Source organism: Mobula hypostoma, chromosome 22 (assembly GCF_963921235.1).
Source record: "Mobula hypostoma chromosome 22, sMobHyp1.1, whole genome shotgun sequence".
Lineage (NCBI taxonomy): Eukaryota > Metazoa > Chordata > Chondrichthyes > Myliobatiformes > Myliobatidae > Mobula > Mobula hypostoma.
In genome coordinates this window covers 7,205,460-7,227,542 of record NC_086118.1, presented here as the reverse complement: position 1 = coordinate 7,227,542, position 22,083 = coordinate 7,205,460, and the positions used below count along the sequence as shown (strand labels likewise).

Genomic DNA, 22,083 nt, shown 5'->3' with positions numbered 1-22,083 from the left:
GGCCAACTGCAAGATTCGTTCAGCTTCAGAGAACAGTTTTCCCATTTGGAGATTCCTGAGATGAAAGCTCGTCCACTGGCCACACACTCAAAACCTTAATCAATGCCAGGTACAAAATTGTGGGCTGCATGCTTGTTGTTTTTCCATTAGTAATTCTACCAAACAGTTTTCTTACAAAGCACAATTGTCTCAAGTTAACTTGGCTTGCTTAAACTCTGTTACCTATTTACATTCTTACAAAGGAAGATGGATTAAGAGTAAATGTCAATGAATTTAGATTAGATTATGAGGACACTCAGTCCTTGTTTATTGTCATTTAGAAATGCATGCATTAAAAAATGATACAATGTTCCTCCAGAATATCACAGAAACACAGGACAAACCAAGACTAAAACTGACAAAACCACATAATTATAACATATAGTTACAACAGTGCAAAGCAATACCGTAATTTGATAAAGAGCAGACCATGGGCACGGTAAAAAAAAGTCTCAAGTCCTGATAGCCCCATCATCTCACGCAGATGGTAGAAAGGGAGAAACTCTCCCTGCCATGAACCTCCAAGCGCCGCAAACCATGCAGCACCATTGGAAGCACCTGACCGCAGCAGACCCTGAGTCCGTCCGAAAACTTCGAGACTCCGACCAGCCCTCCGACACCCAGCACCATCCTCTGCCGAGTGCTTCAACCCCGCCCCGGTCGCCGAGCAACAAGCAAAGCCGAGGACTCGGAGCCTTCCCCGCCGGAGATTCTGGATCACACAGTAGCAGCGACAGCGAAGCAGGCATTTCAGAAGTTTCACCAGATGTTCCTCTGTGCTCTCACATCTGTCTCCGTCAAATCAGGATTGTGCATGGCACACTACTTGACAGGTAACAGATATCACCACCGGAGTGGCCGCTGCGAGCTGCGTCACGCCGCCATCTTCTCCTCCCTCCTCCAGCCTTTTTAATTTTAAAAGATCAAGGCTAATTATTTTGCTACTTATGCAATGTCTTCTAACTTCTCCCACACAGATACCTTCAAAATCTCCCAAGGATTTATTAGTCATTTCCATTTCACTTATCCAGTCACACACATCAAAGTTGCTGGTGAACGCAGCAGGCCAGGCAGCATCTCTAGGAAGAGGCACAGTCGACGTTTCGGGCCGAGATCCTTCGTCAGGACTAACTGAAAGAAGAGTTAGTAAGAGATTTGAAAGTGGGAGATTTGAAAGCCTCCCACTTTCAAATCTTTTACTAGCTCTTCTTTCAGTTAGTCCTGACGAAGGGTCTCGGCCCGAAACGTCGACTGTACCCCTTCCTAGAGATGCTGCCTGGCCTGCTGCGTTCACCAGCAACTTTGATGTGTGTGGCTTGAATTTCCAGCATCTGCAGATTTCCTCGTGTTTGTGTCACTTATTCAGTCATTCACTTACTCACTTTTGAGTCACATCAGGTTCCATGTTTGTGGGATGACACCCAGCTGCCACTTGCAGCCATCTCACTGGAGCACTTAGATTATACCACATTGTTCTCTGAAATCTAAGTGCATGACAAGAAAAATCCTATAAATTGTGAGTCAGCTGAGGCCTTTACTCCTTAGAACAAAAAACAGAAGCCTTCATCACTAAACAGATGAACTTTGGCAGTAGTGACTACACTTAAAATATTAAAGTGACAGTTAATTTCTTCCTCTGATTCTTATCCAGAATTGTCCACAAAGAAGCAAGATGGGAACAGGCATTAGGTGTAATGCCTTCCATAGATGAATGGACCACCTACAGCAGAACCCTGGAACAATAGCACTAAAGAACGTTATGAAAAATTTTGAAGATCATCTGGAAGGACAGAAGTACTAAGATCAGTAAACTGGAAGAGGCTAACATGAACAGGATTTCTACCACGATAAAGCAACACCAACTCCTATGGACAGGTCTTGTCATTTGGATGCCTAACTCAAATCGCCCCAAACAGATCCTTTTGTCCCAGCTGCAGGTAGGTCAGCGAGCTCCTGGTTGGCAAAGGAAACACTTCAAAGATAACATCAAAATCAGCTTGAGGAAGTTCAATACTACACCTAAAACCTGGGAGAATATTGCTCTTAATAGATACACCCGGAGGAAATCTGTTCAAGAGGGAACTGTCCTACATGAGAGCGACCTCCGATGTGCCACAGAGAACAAAAGGCAGCAGTGAAAGAAGAGAATGAACAACCAAAAGACCCGACCACTAACCACAGGCAACACTTACTCTTGTCCACACTGCACCAGAAAACATGGATCCCAGATTGGCCTCTACAGCCAGCTGAGGACCCACCAATAGATAATCCCTTAGGAGAACATACTCGACTCGAGTGATCATACTACAATGGCTGAATTTTATGTATCATTAGAAATGTATTTACAGTAAACTGTGAAGGTATTAAAAGGCATTCAGAAAAGATGGACAGCAGTGATGCCTGGGATTAGGGTATATGGATACAAGGATGGATCGGAGGGGGTTGGGACTGTTTATTTTGTAAAGGAGGCTAACAAATTAATTACTATTAGTCCATAACTATTTAATAAAGTTAATGAGGATTAACAGCAACATGAGGAAAGCCATTTCAAAATAAGTATATGGTTGAAATCTGAAACACATTGCTTGCAGAGCTGGTTCAGGTATATTGCACTGTGGACTTCAAGAAGAATTTGGATAAACATATGGTGGAGCAGGAATTTCAACACTACAGACATGGGAGGGGAACTCGAGATTTGCTCTGGTACAATCAGCACAGACTTAGTGACCTCATTCTGTGCTGAACTCATTGTGATTTCCATGCCATGAGGTATGAGTGTGGTTATAAAAATGTAACTGATACATACATTTTCCAGAGATTTGGTTGTAAAATTATCATCCTGCTACAGAAACAATCCGTCTTAAAATATCCTCAGCATATTTCAAGTCCTCTCTAGATTAATGTCTGGCAGCCTCTGGGTAGGTACACAGCATAAACTGGTTGGCAACTGGCCACTGAGACTAAGTATATACAAAATTTAATCCAACTTGGTTCACTGCACATTGCTTCATAAATACCTCTCAAGTGACATGGATAGCTTTAACCTTGAAAATGCTGATCATCCAAAATACTTCAGCATATATTTAGACAGCAAGCTCTTCTTTAATGATCCCATTACCAAACACCAGTGGGATCATCACTAGAACTGGCATTTCAGCAATAGGTCAGGGATTCTGTTCACAAATGTTTCAGAATTTAGTATATGAACCTTGTATTGCATTATCAGTGGTATAAACTCTGAACCAATTAGTATGCAGCTTTAAATAATTAGTACATCCACCCATATGGTTACTTGCATAAATTTAGCTTGTACTCTGATAATGAATCAGAGTCTGATGACTTCAGCAGTTCATTCAGTAGAAAGTGCAACTGTTTCTTTCCCAGCTTGACTTGGAATGGGCATGAAACATTTAGCTGTAATTCTTGCCCACATCCAAGGGAACTTGCTGCCAGCATGATGAAAGTTAGGGGTAGGTAAGGGTGCGAGAGGTAGAAATTAGAGACAGAATTGGGCTTTATTTTGTAGGCTTCCATCGCAAATCTGGATGAACTAAAGGAATATATTCTTATTGCAATAAATGCTCTTCTCTTCCTCTCTGCCATTTTACAAACACTGCAGAATATTCAATACAGGAAACCCAAGATTGCTATCCATTTCCTAACTGTAAGGGATCATCCACAATGTATCAATGCAAGTTCTATACTATGCTTTTCCTGCCTCCAAACAAGCATCCTGACTGATGGAACTCTAACCAACTGTGCCAACGATGAATGCACAATGACAGTCTCTGTGCTGCTATGGGAACACTGAGCATTGACAACAGGCACATGAACTTCATTATTCTTCAAATGGAGGTCTCCCCAAATCCTTGAGCCCAACACTTTTGCAACTCTCACTTCGGCTAGCAGCTGATAGCTGATAGGGAGTTGATAGCCCCTGACCCAGCCAAACTTAAGAAATCGCATTTGCGTGGATGCTGCGTGATGTGTCCCCTGTTCCAAATCAGTACCCGGAAATAACAAACAGTATACAATATGCAATTAAATGATTAAGCATTATAATTCTTACTTTGACTATATGGTTAGTAAAGAAAACGGAGGAAAAGAAAGGGCCCAATCTTATGAAACAGTTTATTATGCAATGTTGGAGCTCACTGATAAGTCGATTGTCCACCATCGACCTCCTCTGATCATTGCTGCCCTTCAGACCCTCGCTCCAAGTCCACCCCGTCCGGCAGTCTACCAACTCTCTCCATTCACGTCTTCTCTCCTCATCTCTCCCCAGCAAAAGACCTTGAAAATCTCTCTTCCAGACTCACAAGAACAACACCATTCCAAACCCCGTTATTTCTAATCATAACCCAAACATTGCTGCTACAGAGAAACCACTACATTAACAGTGAAACCCTACAGCATGTTACACTTTCAATACCTGTTGTGAAGTATCTGTGCAGTGCACAAATGTTGGCATTGATATTTATGCTGCTTACTGATAAATGTAGTGCCCTACCTGCTAAGTTCCTACAATTCGCTTTGAAACAATGCACCCCTGTTGAAAACATTAACTTGCATTCTGAGGTCAGTGAAAAGTCTGTTCAACAGCTGATATGGCAAGGTGAAAAGTCTATCTTCCCATCTCATTCCACATTCTCAACTCACCAATGCCACAAAATTAGAGGGAGATTGCTCCAGAAATAAAGTTTCAAAATCACAATTGCTCAAAGTGTTACCCGACGATTCACTGCAAAAAATATTTGGCAAACACTTTAGATTACTCTTCATAATGCTGCTGCAGTACACATTTAAACAAAATGTCTTGGAAGGCATCCTTTACAGAATAACATAAAATACACAGAACCATCCATTTGGCTCCATTTCACGCGCAGTTCAAGTATGGAACTCGCTACTCCATGTAGTAATTGAGGCAAAGAGCATAAAAATGTTTAAGGAGGAGCAAAACAATACAATGTGGACAAAGAGTTAGAAACTTGCTGGTGTGACTAGCAGAGGGCTAAAGGAAGCATAAATGGCAAGATAAATCTGCTAAAATGGACAGTCTGCTTCTGTACTGCGAACAGCATACCCAAACATTGTTTACTAGTGTGAAAAATTTCACTTCAATATTTATTTGCTGCCTCTCAATGTGCTGTTTGTAATTCAAGTTCTGCACTGTGTGGATTTATCTTTAGATCCTGAGGCAGAAAATACTATAGTGATTTGATGACAGACATTTAATTCCTATTTGTTACTATTATCATGTAACAAGCTTTCTAATGCTTGATCCTTAGCTAGGAAGTAGTCATGTGCTTTACACAAATAGATTAACCACTCAACAATGACTGCCCTGTTTATTTTCCTATTATCCATTTTTAACCTGAGGTGCATCGTCAACACAAGTCAGGAGAAAAATCCTTTCCCATAAACATTGTATTTCAAGTGTAGAAGATACACAGAGAACACAGAATGCAACTTCATCAGAAGCAGGAACATTAGAACACAAGAGACCCTTCGGCTCAGCCTGAATCGTCGACTGTACTTTTTTCCCATGGATGCTGCCTGGCCTGCTGAGTTTCTCCAGCATTTTGTGTGTTTTGCTTGGATTTCCAGCATTTGCAGATTTTCTCTTCTTTGACATTACAACCCAAGTGGAGCATTCATCCAACTCTGGTCTACAGCTCTATTCAATTTGATATTGAGTGACAGGACACCTCAAATTCACTTGTCTGTTTTTTTACTTCACATCCACTTAGACTTTAATTGCCCTAATTGGCCTATTCACATTTCTCATACTTTGATTTTAAGAACACTTCTCAGTATTGACAACTGTACCCAAGAATAGTTTTTCCAATTCTACTCTACCAAATTCTGAAATAAATAACCAGTACATCCACCCAGATGGTTACTTGCATAAATTTAGCTTGTACTCTGTTAATGAATCAGAGAGGATTGTCAGTCTGATGACCTCAGAAGTTCATTCAGCAGAAGGTGCAACCGTTTCTTGCCCATCTTGACTAGTGATGGGCAGGAAACACTTAGCTGCAATTCGTGACAAGATCACCCCTTTTACACTCTGTTTGGTTATGCAGTAATTATGGCTTCTTAATGAAGAAAACCTGTCTTAAATTATTCAAAATCAATATATGGTATACATGAAATACGACACTGCAAGATCTCAGGTTAAGTAGCATCTGTGGAGCAAGAAACTACTAATGAATTCAAATCAATACTTTTTCCACAAAACTTGCGATGAAAAGCAAGCAACCACAAATATAAACTCCATTTCTCTCTCCAAAGATGCTGCCAGATCCAAATTAGGGATTTAAAAAAATGTTGGAAATATGAGAAATCAGTGATCCTCCATCATTGTTGCTTAGGGTAAATTGAACAATATGCAATCTCAGAGACTCCCTTTAAAAGAAGATGTATCTGACTTATATACAACCATCAGTGCACTCGATGCAACATTATTGTATTGGAATCTTTTTGAAGGGAGCAAGATTTTGTAGATAGAAGATGACAAATTCACAAAAGAAAAAATATTCCAGTTGTTTTTTAAAAAAATATATAAATATCCCAATGCTTATCTGTTCTAAAGCATCACCTCATTAAAAGGGGACTGGTCCTTGAAAAAGCATGCAACTATATTATAGGATGGTGTCAGCAGAAAAGAAACACAATTGAAGTTAGAGAGTTGGAGCGCTGAAGGGTAGTGTAGGGAAGTAGGAAAATAATTGCCTGTGTAGTGGGGGATTATTGTGCAGCTTGAAGATAATCACCTGCTCGATGAGTTTGATGATGCTGATGCTTTCTTCCTGGTGAAAGAAAATGGAGCATGGCAGGCTGTTCAAGAGGCCAGATAACTGCAGAGGGGAAAGTTCCTCAGAATCAAATGAAACATTTGCACTGGTGGCATAGCCAAAGGTCTCCCAGGAACAGCGGGATGGGTAGAGTGGATCCATAGCAACTCTGCAATAAGCAAAGAATCACAAGTCACAGATGGACAATAAATGTTTCATGACTGCCCAGTTTATTTTCCTTAAATCTGCAACACAGTAATTCACCACTGCCTATCATTCAGTAGCAAATCACCAACCATGATACAACACCTCTTAGTTTTCTTCTCTCCCCTCATGGCTGGTACCTATTGAAAGGCCCAATTATACAGTTCACAGCACTGCTAAAGGAAGAACACTAAAGAACACCACAAACCCCCGATCTCACCCTTTCTGAAACTGTTACCTGTAGAATCTCTCTGCATGTCCCCCCCCCACATTTGTCCAAGATGTAAATATTTCTCCCAATCATCAGCTATTTGTTAAGATACTTGAAGACTGATAGCAAGATACTAACCTGCCATTTTGTATAACCCTGCTGTAAATTTCCAACATTTCAGCATTATCTTATATTACCTGAATTACCCCATGTAAAAAAAATCAGGAAAATAGACCAATAAATTTTCTATTTTTTTTTAAATTGGCCTCCAGGTGGGTTAGGAATTTTTACTTCTTACCAAGCCCACACTTGTACCGACCATGATTTATATGCTGGTTTGCTATGACTGAATCAAACTGTCAGAACACTGGTCAGCTGCAACTGTATTTGCAACCAGATCTTCTACAAATCAATGTCCAATTTTCCTAATCAATTCTTCCTTATTCTATTCTTTATTGTTTACAAATGCAAAACACAATAATCACCATGTGAAAAGACTGCAATTTGTCAGCTCAGAAACAAACACTGATCCATTAGACTTTCAAAGCAGTCTGGGTGCTCTCAATGTTGGTGCCACTGTTCACCATGGTCAAGCATACACAGCCAGCTCCACTCAGTTCAAAGTACTCCTGCTTCAAAATCTAAAGCTGTGGAGCAAGACTCATCCTTGACTGTAATTCCTAGCATCTGAGGTGCCAACTTTTGCACAAAACCAGAGGTCAGAATTGTTTGTTCACTTGGGTATCAGGCCAACATTTGTCCAAAACTCTAACTTTTTTTTTTGAGGCCTTACTGACTGAGTCCTATTGTCTGTAGTCAAATGTTCAATTACTATATAAAAATCAAACAATCTTTCAAGATAACCCTGAAAAGTAGCTAATGCTAAGAGTGAGAAAAGTTCCCTGTGGCCATTTCCACCCTTCCACATTTGAGTTCTTCAGCACTTGCTAGAATGCATAAAAGAATACTATAAATCCACTTTTACATCAGCAGAATGGACACAGGAATCAATAAGTTCCCATTGATTCCTATCCAGTACTGGATTTTCTGCATCTAATTGTACAGTCTCTGACTGGTTTACAAATGCATGGTGAATAGAATCCTCACCCAATGTCACTCTGCAGGAAAAGGCAGTTGTTTCGAAAGTTAGCAGAGCTTCCCAGGCAGCAAATCACCTCCCCATACTCTTGCATGATTTTCATCATCTCGCACATTGCTGGGGGGGGGGAAAAGCTTACATGTAACAAAAACTTTCAGGGAATTACACAAAAAGCAGTTTCCTGCATGCAACAATCATAATGACCACAATGCAATCAAACTTCTTGCACTCTTTCCTAGAACTTCCAAAGTTTGGATCCTCCACCTGCCTTTCAGCAACCAATCTGCACATTGCTGAAGGGTTAAGCTTTAAAAGGTTTCGCATTCCTTTCTCCACCCCCGTTAAGCTTGGAGGAGTAGAAGCTGCAAGCTTTGACCTTTTACCAATATAAAAAATAGCTACCGAGTTTAAAGGTAGATGACTTTCATGAAATATAAGGGAGAGAACACAGTGTAACACCATCGCTGGACCAGGTTTCCTGTGTACTGCTGAATCACATTTGTACTGCGCATAGTCTTACAGACTTATGAAAATCTTGTGTTGCTTACATGACAAATACTAAGATCTTAGAAACTGATGAGTCTAAAACTATCCAATTAGACCTCTACCTCTTCAAATAGTTACAGCATGTTCTTTTGAAAACCACTATTCAGTCTGAACCAACACCCTCAAGGCAATACCTCATTACAATTCATTGTACATAAAATAAATTTCTCCCTAGATTTTGGCAATTCAGTTATATCAGTGCCCTTCAACTGAATAGAGTCATCTGACAATATATTATTACTGCGGCTGCAAGCATACAGCCGATGGTTACTTACTGTCCTGTGTGCAGTCTGTAAACAGAGGGACCAGTAAAGGCACATTATCAATGTTTTGGAGATGTGGTCGAACTTGGTGGATTCCTCGTGGCAGCTTAGCCTAAAAGTAAGGTAGTGTTTAATTTACTTTGCTGCAAAAGAAAAATTAAAAATGGCATATGCTGATTGTACTGGAGCTATCCAAGGAATGGTTTCAAATGAAAGCTAATAAATACACCCATCAATTCCATAGTTATATTTAATTTTGCTGGTCATTACTTCTGTGGAGCATTTTACTTTATTAAAGGCTGCAATAAAGGTATTTTGCTGTCATTGCTAAAGCTGTGCTACATGAATTAATTAAAAATGGTTTGCTTGGAACTCTCTGAACTTGTGGTGTTTAACAAATGATGTACAAAGGTTACAGATTCATCACTGCCTCATGAACTTGTAAACATTGCAGTTTTACATTTATTCCAGCCATTACATCTATGGCATAAAGGGTTCAAAGCAAAATTTCAGTTTATATAATGGAACTACTCTCCACAAATTCAGCACAGATCCATGACCAAACCTCCAACTTACCCGATTATGATCTTCCAGAAAGCTGGGCACATCACTGTCAGTGGGCTGGAAGCTAATGAGGTCAGAGTGTCTCTCTTCTTCCATTAGTAATGCTCCCTCTGCATCATCCTTCGAATCTATGCAGTTACAAAGATCAATGGCTATAATAAGATTCAGTAAGGTTCAATGTCTCTACTGACTTGAAGGAATAGACTGAAGACAGCTAAAACCTCCAAAGGCTGTGTTCTCAGCACAGGTGTTGTGTTGTCTTCCTTATCCAGTATGAAAAAATATATTGGCTCAAAGTAGCTCAGATCCACAATATTAAAGGTTGTAGGAATTTAGCAGTCTGTTGGGGTCAAACAGCTGTTATTCTTTAGCTGTTATGCATAAACTTACAATGAACATTAATGATAAAAAGCATTCAAATACAAGAATATTAAATATTTGTTTTGACTGGTCTCTAACACTTAACTTGGTTACCTACAAGAGAATGATTATAGGCAGATAGAAGAGGTGCAGAGATTGGGGGGTGGGGGTATATACACTTGCATCAATATACAATACACAGGTGCAACTCATGCACCAGATTTTATAGTAGAAATCACATTCTGCATATATTACACTGATCACATTTTCCCACAAACTTCAGTAGGAAGTATTAAAAGTTTGCCTACCCTGAAGGTTATCATGTAGGGAGCCAGCGTGGCTTGGGCTTGATTGTGGGATTTCGGAACCAGAGCATCCACCATATGGTAGCAGAGAAATATGACAATTCCAGCCTGTTTCTAAACCCATCTTTTCTGCAAATACCTGACCAAACAACAGATTATTATAAACTAAGTGCTCATCTGCATTGCTTTATATGAGACGACAATTGCGAAGATAAGCACAGATTAAATCATCTGGATATTTTCTTCCCTCCCCCACAAGCAAAGCAAATTTATGCATTCAAATAGAATTATATCACATGGTTAAAAAAAGAAACAAAGGTTAAATATGCACTTCCACGAGGAAATCTGCAGATGCTGGAATTTCAAGCAGCACACATAAAAATTGCTGGTGAACATAGCAGGCCAGGCAGCATCTATAGGAAGAGGTACAATCGACGTTTTGGGCCGAGACCCTTCATCAGGACTAACTGAAAGAAGAGATAGTAAGAGATTTGAAAGTGGGAGGAGGAGGGGAAGATCCGAAATGATAGGAGAAGACAGGAGGGGGAGGGATGAAGCTCAGAGATGGAAAGTTGATTGGCAAAAGGGATATGAGAGGATCATGGGACGGGAGGCCTGGGAGAGAGAGAAAAAAAATATATGAAGGGGAGGTGGGGTATTAACGGAAGTTCCCTTCGTACCCCATTCATTATTTATTTATTATTATTACATTTTTTTCCTCTCTTTTTCTCCCTCTGTCCCTCTCACTATACTCCTTGCCCATCCTCAGGGATCCCCCCTCCCCCTTTCTTTCTCCCTAGGTCTCCTGTCCCATGATCCTCTCATATCCCTTTTGCCAATCAACTTTCCAGCTCTTAGCTTCATCCCTCCCCCTCCTGTCTTCTCCTATCATTTTGGATCACCCCTCCCCCTCTCAAATCTCTTACTAGCTCTTCTTTCAGTTAGTCCTGATGAAGAGTCTCGGCCCAAAACGTCGACTGTACCCCTTCCAACAGAGGCTGCCTGGCCTGCTGCATTCACCAGCAATTTTTAAATATGCACTTAGTGATTTTCATCATTAGTACATCCGAATCAAAGAACTTTACAATCACTTACAGACACTGAAGTTTTAACTTGCCTCTCAAATTTCGGAGTTACACCACATGAAAAGAGGCAGCATAGTACATATTTCTAATGTTGGGAGACCAAGATTAGAACAGAAACCTGGAGAACTTTTTTTTCTCAGATTAATGCAAAGGGATCTTTTCCTTGACAAGGAAACTGAAGTTAGTTTCATTCCCCACATTAAAATTATCTTTTTCAGCAGTCACTTCAGATTACATATTCTAATTCTAATTCTGGATACGAACATTCAACAAAGGTATTGAAATCTTCCACAGCAAAAGTGGAAGTTGTATTACTGAGTGCAGGATTTAAATTTCCTGACACAGTACGTTCCCTGGAGAAATTTCAGGCAAATGACTCAACAGATTCTGGAAGTCCTGAGCAACACCCACAAATGTTGGAGGAATTCAGCAGGTCAGGAAGTACCTATAGATATTTTGGGCCAACACCCTTCACACAGGATTGGAAGCGAAGGGAGTGCAAGCCAGAATAAGAAGGTGCGGTGAGTGGGAGGAGTACAAGCAATTGGTGATAAGTGAGACGAAATAAGGAGGAAGGCTAGTGGTGGAAGAAAGATGTGAGAAGCTGGAAGGGATAGGTGAAAGACAAAGGCTGAAGCAGGAATCTAAATGATGAGTACGGTGAACCTTGGAATAAAGGGAAGGAGGTAGGGAACCAAAGGGAAGTGATGAGCAGGTCATGAAGACAAGAGGATAACCAGAATGGGAATGCAGAGGGAAGAAGGATGGGGGGAGTTAAAAACAGAGGGGAGTGGAAGTTAGAGAAATTGAGGTTCATGCCATCTGGTTGGAGGCTAACCACATGAACGAGATACTGCTCTTGACCTTCTAAGTTCCTTCAGCATTTTTTGTTACACTGGATGACTGCTTCCGCCCCCACCCCCCCCCCCCAGATTGAGGTTTTAAGTATAGAAGTTTTTTTTTTAAACAAACAGCCTTGGGGAGTTTAGTGCAATTTGTAGAACAGGCACAACACAGCCAAAATGCACAAAGAAAGTGAATGTTTACTGTAGTCGGCAGAGAACCGAGTGTTGTTGCTACACTCATCAGGCAAGAAATGTTCCACGATATACGTGGTAGAAAGGTTTTGGAAAGTCAGAGATAAATAACTCATGACAGGACATCACAACCTCTGACCTGGTCCAGCTATCATACATGATTGGTCCAGCTTTTAGCCAAAGTGCTGTCCTCATCCTACATTCCATTGAGTGTCACGGGTAGATAGTTGATTTCTCTTGTTGAAGGCTATTGGTACTATCAGCCTGAGCATGACTATCTGCATCACGCAGGTAAAGTTAATTTCACCAGAGAAGCTGTCTATAGAGTTGAGCATTATGGAAGCAAAGCACAACTGCAATTCTTTCAATCAGAAGGTCAGGAGGTAGGAGTGTTTACTGATGACAGCACAATGCTCAGCAGCATTCGCGACTCCTCAGTTAACAAAGCAGCCTACATCCTAATGCAGTGAAACCTAGACAATAATAGTCCTGGGCTGATGGGTAGCAAATAACATTTGCACCACACGAGTTTCATGTAATGATAATACCCCACAAGTTAAAACCCAGCTATCACCCTCTGACATTCAAAGGCATTACCATCACTAAATCCCTCACCATCAGTATCAGAGGAGTGGGGAGGGACTTACCATTAACCAGAAACTGTGACCAGCTGTTCAACCCCCATTCAACAGGAGTATCCATGTACAGAGGATCCAGGGATCCTGCAGCAAGTAACTCGATCAACTTCCAAAGCCAGTCCACCATTTGCAAAGGTTGAGTCAGCAAAGTGATGGGGTATCTCCACTTGCCTGGATGGGTGCCACTTCAACAATATTCAAGAAGCTGGACACCACAGGAGACGTAGCAGCCAGCATCAATAGTTGTGATGCCGCCCTTCACTTACCTCACCACCAAAACATGGTAGCAGCAGTTTGCACTATTTACAGGATACATTGCAATCTACCAAAATAGCACCTTCCAAATCCCTGGCTGTATATGCAAGAAGGACAGGGGAAGCAAAAGCATACCCCAGATACCCTCTAAGCCACACACCACGCTGACTTCACCAGATCAAAATCCTGGAACTCTTCTCCCCAAGAGGTAGAAAAGATCCCCCAAAAAGGCTGCAGCAGCTTGACGACCACCACCTAGCATGGTTCGGGAGGGTTTAAATTAATTTGCAAGGAGGTGGGACCCGGAGCAATAGAGCAGTGAAAGAAGTGCATGGAGTAAAGCCAGATCTAACATACAGAGATGCTTTGAGGAAAGAGAGGCAGAATAAAGGGTGTAAAGCTAGTAAGGTAGAAGGGTTAAAGTGTGTGTACCTCAATGCAAGAAGCATCAGGAACAAAGGTGATGAACTCAGAGCTTGAATGCATACATGGAATTATGATGTAGTGGCCATTAGAGAGACTTGGCTGGCACCAGGGCAGGAATGGACTCTCAATATTCCTGGATTTCAGTGTTTTCAAAGGGATAGAGAGGGGGAAAAAAGGGAAGGAGGGATGGCATTACTGGTCAGGGATACTATTACAGCTACAGAAAGGGTGGGTAATGTAGCAGGATCCTCTTTTGAATCAGTATGTGTGGAAGTCAGGAACAGAAAGGGAGCAGTTACTCTACTGGGGGTATTCTATAGGCCCCCTGGTAGCAGCAGAGATAACCAAGGAGCAGACTGGGAGGCAGATTTTGGAAAGGTGCAAAAATAACAGGGTTGTTATCATGGGTGACTTTAACTTCCCTAATATTGATTGGCACCTGAATAGTTCCAAGGGTTTAGATGGGGCAGAGTTTGTTAACTGTGTCCAGGACGGATTCCTGTCACAGTATGTTGACAGGCTGATTAGGGGGAATGCCATACTAGATCCAGTACTAGGTAACGAACCAGGTCAGGTCACAGATCTCTCAGTGGGTGAGCATCTGGGGGACAGTGACCACCGCTCCCTGGCCTTTACCATTATCATGGAAAAGGATAGTATCAGAGAGGACAGGAACATTTTCAATTGGGGAAGGCCAAATTATGAGGCTACAAGGCTGGAACTTGCGGGTGTGAATTGGGATGATGTTTCTGCAGGAAAATGTACTATGGACATGTGGTCGATGTTAAGGGATCTCTTGCAGGACGTTAGGGATAAATTTGTCCCGGTGAGGAAGATAAAGAATGGTAGGGTGAAGGAACCATGGGTGACAAGTGAGGTGGAAAATCTAGTCAGGTGGAAAAAGGCAGCATACATGAGGTTTAGGAAGCAAGGATCAGATGGGTCTATTGAGGAATATAGGGTAGCAAGAAAGGAGCTTAAGAAGGGGCTGAGAAGAGCAAGAAGGGGGCATGAGAAGGCCTTGGCGAGTAGGGTAAAGGAAAACCCCAAGGCATTCTTCAATTATGTGAAGAACAAAAGGATGACAGGAGTGAAGGTAGGATCAATTAGAGATGAAGGTGGGAAGATGTGCCTGGAGGTTGTGGAAGTGAGCGAGGTCCTCAATGAATATTTCTCTTCGGTATTCACCAATGAGAGGGAATTTGATGACAGCAAGGACAATATGAGTGAGGCTGATGTTCTGAAGCATGTTGCTATTAAGGTAGAGGAGGTGTTGAGAGTTGTTAAAATACATTAGGACGGATAAGTCCCCGGGGCCTGACGGAATATTCCCCAGGCTGCTCCACGAGGCGAGGGAAGAGATTGCTGAGCCTCTGGCTAGGATCTTTATGTCCTCGTTGTCCACGGGAATGATACCGGAGGATTGGAGGGAGGCGAATGTTGTCCCCTTGCTCAAAAAAGGCAGTAAGGATAGTCCGGGTGATTATAGACCAGTGAGCCTTACGTCTGTAGTGGGAAAGCTGTTGGAAAAGATTCCTAGAGGTAGGATCTAAGGGCATTTAGAGAATCATGGTCTGATCAGGGACAGTCAGCATGGCTTTGTGAAGGGCAGATCATGTCTAACTCACCTGATGGAGTTCTTTGAGGAGGTGACCAGGCATAAAGATGAGGGTAGTGCAATGGATGTGATCTACGTGGATTTTAGTAAGGCATTTGACAAGGTTCCACACAGTAGGCTTATTCAGAAAGTCAGTAGGCATGGGATCCAGGGAAGTATAGCCAGGTGAAGGCAGAGGGTTGTGGTGGAGGGAGTACGAACAGATTGGAGGGTTGTGACTAGTGGTGTCCCACAAGGATCTGTTCTGGGACCTCTACTTTTCGTGATTTTTATTAATGACCTGGATGTGGGGGTAGAAGGGTGGGTTGGCAAGTTTGCAGACGACACAAAGGTTGGTGGTGTTGTAGATAGTGTAGAGGATTGTCAAAGATTGCACAGAGACATTGATAGGATGCAGAAGTGGGCTGAGAAGTGGCAGATGGAGTTCAACCCGGAGAAGTGTGAGGTGATACACTTTGGAAGGACAAACTCCAAGGCAGAGTACAAAGTAAATGGCAGGATACTTGGTAGTGTGGAGGAGCAGGGGGATCTGGGGGTACATGTCCACAGATCCCTGAAAGTTGCCTCACAGGTAGATAGGGTAGTTAAGAAAGCTTATGCGGTGTTAGCTTTCATCAGTCGAAGGATAGAGTTTAAGAGTCGCGAGGTAATGATGCAGCTCTATAAAACTCTGGTTAGGCCACACTTGGAGTACTGTGTCCAGTTCTGGCCGCCTCACTATAGGAAGGATGAGGAAGCATTGGAAAGGGTGCAGAGGAGATTTACCAGGATGCTACCTGGTTTAGAGAGTATGGATTATGATCACAGATTAAGGGACCTGGGGCTTTACACTTTGGAGAGAAGGAAAATGAGAGGAGACATGATAGAGGTGTACAAGATAAGAAGAGGAATAGATAGAGTGGATAGCCAGCACCTCTTCCCCAGGGCACCACTGCTCAATACAAGAGGACATGGTTTTAAGGGAAGGGGTGGGAAGTTCAAGGGGGATATCAGAGGAAGGTTTTTTACTCAGAGAATGGTTGGTGCGTGGAATGCACTGCCTGAGTCAGTGGTGGAGGCAGATAGAGCAGTGAAGGTTAAGAGACTACTAGGCAGGTATACGGAGGAATTTAAGGTGGGGGGGTTATATGGGAGGCAGGGTTTGAGGGTTGGCACAACATTGTGGGACGAAGGGCCTGTAATGTGCTGTATTATTGTATGTTCTACCTTAAGGGTAATCAAATACCAGCTCAGCCTAAGAAGCCCACATCTCTTGAATTAAAAAAAGAAAAAAAAATAATGGGTGAAATTATTATGACCTCATGAACTTGGAGAAAACAAGAGCCTGCAGGTACTGATTGATGCAAGTCAGGCTGACTCTCTCAAGCTGTGGATGTGAAAAGCGTTCAAAACAAAAATTGAAACCGGTCCATTGTATTGCACTGCCAATTGGTGGTGGGTAGTTACCTGCAGGCAATTACTCATTGCTGGCTCATGCTGTATCTCATAAAACACTTGGACATCAGTGTGCACAGAAAATTGGCTGAATCTAGATTTTCTAAATAATGCTCACAGTCTAGCCTTGCTCAGCAAAACACAAATACTGAATGTCAAATGACTGCAAACGTCTGAGTTGCAATATTTCTTCAATTGTAACACAGCTATAGCCATCCCAGATACCACTAGGCTTTGGGCCAAAACAGCAGAATCTAAAACTGGAAACTGTACCTTGCTTTTTAATTCATCTTCCAGGGAGAAGTAGACAAATCTGATGCATGCATTCACAAGGCCATCTATTAGTCGGACTATGTCCAGCCGAGCCTGATACTGGGAGGAGACCATTCCTATGAAGATCTGTCCACTCAAGGCTTGTATGCAGTCTTCCTTCTCCATAACTTCCACTATTCCCTCTGAAACAAGTTAGGCATGAGGAGTAATGCTTGCAGCAGTTCAAATTAAGTTTTTCATTTGTCTCAATGTCAAAAATCAATTGATGCGAGTGTTAATGCTAAATAGAAATGCACAGATTTCAGGTTTGATTCTCTGCTCCATGCCGTTGAATTGCAGATCACACCATTTTGCTTTCATGAGGAGTTAAATGGCAACAAATCCCTGGATGGCAGTGCAGCTATGCTTCAGCAAACCTGTAATCATTGTGGGTGAGGCAGAGTCGAAAAATGGCATGTAACACAAGACATTGATGAAGCTTTAAAAAGGCAGAAGAAATGAAAATATACACACACACACAATATTTAATTTTGGGAAGACCAAAAGTACCATCAGAGCTCCAGCTGTTCCGTCTGCTGCCGTGTTTAATGGGTGTGGTCCCTGGTAAGTCATAAGAGGTGAAGATGGTATTCTGACCTGGCACCTGGACCAACTCGATGCATTTCCCATTCAGCTCAGAGGACAAGTTGCAGTGCATCGGCTTGTAAGCAAAAGCTGAACAGTACCCCGAGAGACAGGCTCGCTGGTAGAAATCTAGCACTTTTTTCCTATGGCAACAAAAATGAGGGTTAGTAATTTACAAAAGTATTATCCATTTATTCAAACATCAACAGAACATGCAAGTGGCTAACAATTTTTTGAAAATGTTTTTTTAAAACCCAACAGCGAATTTTTGCTTGGTAGCTACAACTGCATTGACCGAGTTTCCAATTTGAGTGCAAACAGTGATTCAGCAGATTACTCCCATTTTAAGTAGTTTAATTTCTTCTATAGTTTTCCCTCAGACTCATTTCCATACTGCTAATAAATACAAACTCTGCGATGAACTCACGTAATCAGATCATAGTTTAAAGTGATAAGAATTCGCTACATGAAAAGGATTATTACACCTTATAAGCTGACTAAAGACCAATTATCCTGGACATACAATGAAGTAACCTTCATCCTTGTACCTTCCCTGTCAAGCTCCTAAGAGTTTTCAATATTTAAAAAAAAAGTTACTTTTAGAAAGTAATGCATAGGACCAAGAAAATATAAAAAACTGCAGATGCCGGAAATCTAAAATAAATATGTTAGAAACCCTCAGCAGATCAGGCAACATCTATGGAAAGAAAAAACAAAGCTAACCCTTCAAGTGGAAGACTGTGCTTGCTTAACTTGTCCTTGCAGGGTAATGTCCACATACCAGGAATCAACTCAATTATACTTTCTCTACTGTAAACACATTAGAACATAGAAAACCTACAGCACAATACAGGACCTCCGACCTGTAAAGCTGTGCCAAACATGTCCTTACCTGAGAAATTACCTAGGGTTACCCATAGCCCTCTATTTTTCTGAGCTCCATATACCTGTCCAGGAGTCTCTTAAAAGACCCTATCATATCAGCCTCCACTACCATCGCTGGCAGCCCATTCCACGCACTCAGCACTCTCTGCGTAAAAAAACTTACCCCTGATATCTCCTCTGCACCTACTTCCAAGCACCTTAAAATAGTGCCCTCTCATGCTAGCCATTTCAGCCCTGGGGAAAAGCCTCTGACTTTCCACACCATCAATGCCTCTCATCATCTTATACACTTCTATCAGGTCACCTCTCATCCTCCGTCGCTCCAAGGAAAAAGGTTGAGTTCACTCAACCTAAGGCATGCTCCCCAATCCAGGCAACATCCTTGCAATTCTCTTCTGCACGCTTTCTGTGGTTTCCATATCCTTCCAATAATGAGTCAACCAGAACTAAGCACAGTCCTCCAAGTGGGTTCTGAGCAGGGTCTATATAGCTGCAACATTACCGCTCAGCTCCTAAACTCTATCACACGATTGATGAAAGCCATTGCACTGTATGCTTTCTTAACCACAGTCAACCCGCGCAGCAGCCTTGAGTCTCCTATGGACTTGGACCGCAAGATCCCTCTGATCCTCCACACTGCCAAGAGTCTTACCATTAATACTATATTCTGTCATCATATTTGACCTACCAAAATGAACCATGTCACACTTATCTGGGGTGAACTCCATCTGCCACTTCACAGCCCATTTTTGCATCCTATCAATATCCTGCTTTAATCTCTGACAGCCCTCCACACCATCCACAACACCTCTAACCTTTGTGTCATCAGCAAATTTACTAACCCATCCCTCCTCTTCTTCATCCAAGTCATTTATAAAAATCACAAAGATTAGGGGTCCGAGAACAGATCCCTGAGGCACACCACTGGTGACTGACCTCCATGCAGAATATGACCCGTCTACAACCAGTCTTTGCCTTCTGAGGGCCAGCCAGTTCTCAATCCACTAAGCAACTTCCCCTTGGATCCCATGCCTCCTTACTTTCTCAATAAGGCTTGCATGGGGTACCTCGTCAAATACCTTGCTGAAATCCATATACACTGCATCCACTGCTCTACCATCATCAATGTGTTCAGTTACATCATCAAAAAAATTCAATCAGGCTCGTAATGCATGATCTGTCTTTCACAAAGCCATGCTGACTATTCCTAATCATATTATGCCTCTCCAAATGTTCATAATTCCTGCCTCTCAGGATCTTCTCCATCAACTTACCAACCACTGAAGTAAGACTCACTGGTCTGTAAATTCCTGGGCTATCTTTACTCCGTTTCTTGAATAATGGAACAACATCTGCAAATCTCCAATCCTCCAAAACCTCTCCCATCCCCATTGATGACGCAAAGATCATTGCAAGACGCTTAGCAATCTCCTCCCTTGCCTCCCACGCCTGGGGTACATCTTGTCTGGTCTCGGTGACTTATCCAACTTGATGCTTTCCAAAAGCTCCCGCACATCCTCTTTCTTAATATCTACATGCTCAAGCTTTTCAGTCCGCTGTAAGTCATCCCTACAATCACCAAGATCCTTTTCCGCAGAGAATACTGAAGTAAGTACCCATTAAATACCTCTGCTATCTCCTCCGGTTCCATACACACTTTTCCACTGTCACACTTGATTAGTCCTATTCTGTCACATCTTATCCTCTTGCTCTTCACATACTTATAGAATGCCTTGGGGTTTTCCTTAACCCTGTCTGCCAAGGCCTTCTCATGGCCCCTTCTGCCTCTCCTAATTTCTGTCTTGAGCTCCTTCCTGCTAGCCTTATAATCTTCTAGCTCTCTATCACTACCTAGCTTTTTGAACCTTTCATAAGCTCTTCTTTTCTTCTTGACTAGATTTACAACAGCCTTTGTACACCACGGTTCCTGTACCCTACCATCCTTTCCCTGTCCCATTAGAACGTACTTATGCAGACTCCACGCAAATATCCCCAGAACATTTGCCACATTTCTTCTGTACATTTCCCTGAGAACATCTGTTTCCAATTTATGCTTCCAAGTTCCTACCTGATAGCCTTATATTTCCCCTTAATCCAATTAAACGCTTTCCTAACTTGTCTGTTCCTAACCCCCTCCAATGCTATGGTAAAGGAGATAGAGTTGTGATCACTATCTCCAAAATGCTCTCCCACTGAGAAATCTGACACCTGATCAGGTTCATTTCCCAATACCAGATCACGTACAGCCTCTCCTCTTGCAGGCTTATCTACATATCGTGTCAAGAAACCCCATCTAAACCCTTTGCTCTAGGGAGATGCCAATCAATATTTGGGAAATTAACATCCCCCAGCACGACAACCCTGTTATTATTACACTTTTCCAGAATCTGTCTCCCTATCTGCTCCTCGATGTCCAGGTTACTATTGGGTGGTCTATGAAAAAAACACCCAGTAGAGTTATTGACCCCTTCCTGTTCTTAACTTCCACCTACAGAGACTCCGTAGACAATCCCTCCATGGCTTCCTCCTCTTCCTTTGGTAGGAAGATCAATGGACAATACTCCAGGTGCAATGTTCTGCATTAATTGAAGCGAAATAAACTTATAATTCTGAGCATACCAACATACTGCTCGTCTTTAGCTGTGCTGATTTGTTGCACCATATTGTTAAACTGTCAGTGTGCAAGGACACCTATCTCCTTCTGAACACCAACATTTTTCAACCATTTAAATCTTTAAAAATACATTATTCCCAAAGTAATTAACCTCATTTTTTCCACATAATAAAATACCTGCAATGTCCATATCTATTTATTAAATCTATTTTTATTGCAGCAGTGGAACACAGCACGAAGTAACACAATTCATTACTTCCTAACCAACCCTTTCAAAACACAATGCAAGTCATCAACTCTAGAGATTTACTGAATTTCAGTAACACTACTCTCTACAGCTTTTTAAAACAATGCTAATTTCTTCTAGCTCTTCACCACCAGACTAGACTTATCATTCTCTATTTTACTAAGCATCTTCTTTCAAGACTTCAGACTTAATTGCTCTACTAGCTCCTTATTCCACAATATAATTTCTGCTGCCTCAATCACTAAGATTCTCACATTATCTTTCGCTAATCATTTCCTTTTTACACATCAATAGTAACTTGTGATTCTTGCTGACTTATTCTTTACGTTTCCTTACCAATTTTTCGTTGTCTTTCAGTGAATTCTGAAATCTTCCAATTTACTTTATTGGTGACATTATGAACCTTTACTGTTGATGTAATACTAGTTCTTACTTTACTGATAGTTATGGCACTTCTCGTTATATACAACTCTAATTTCATGATTATACCTCACATTACCATTACTGTTTGGGAACCTACTGTCAATATACACACCACAACCTCCACCTTTGAACCTTG

General features: G+C 41.8%; 1 protein-coding gene across 7 annotated transcripts in view; it reads right to left on the bottom strand.

Annotated features, from left to right (window-relative positions):
- The window catches only part of tmem94 (transmembrane protein 94), a 166,996-nt gene that overhangs the window by 58,579 nt on the left and 86,334 nt on the right, over window positions 1–22,083 (bottom strand). For 6 of the 7 annotated variants that reach the window (XM_063030943.1, XM_063030948.1, XM_063030949.1 and 3 more), the window contains 7 exons: window positions 17,704–17,921; window positions 17,155–17,336; window positions 10,392–10,527; window positions 9,736–9,851; window positions 9,172–9,271; window positions 8,359–8,467; window positions 6,816–7,005 (listed from right to left, as the gene is read on the bottom strand). In XM_063030943.1, the coding sequence (XP_062887013.1) occupies window positions 6,816–7,005; window positions 8,359–8,467; window positions 9,172–9,271; window positions 9,736–9,851; window positions 10,392–10,527; window positions 17,155–17,336; window positions 17,704–17,921 (1,051 nt within the window). The remainder of the gene's footprint in view (window positions 1–6,815; window positions 7,006–8,358; window positions 8,468–9,171; window positions 9,272–9,735; window positions 9,852–10,391; window positions 10,528–17,154; window positions 17,337–17,703; window positions 17,922–22,083) is intronic. The other variant, XM_063030944.1, reaches the window with a different exon arrangement.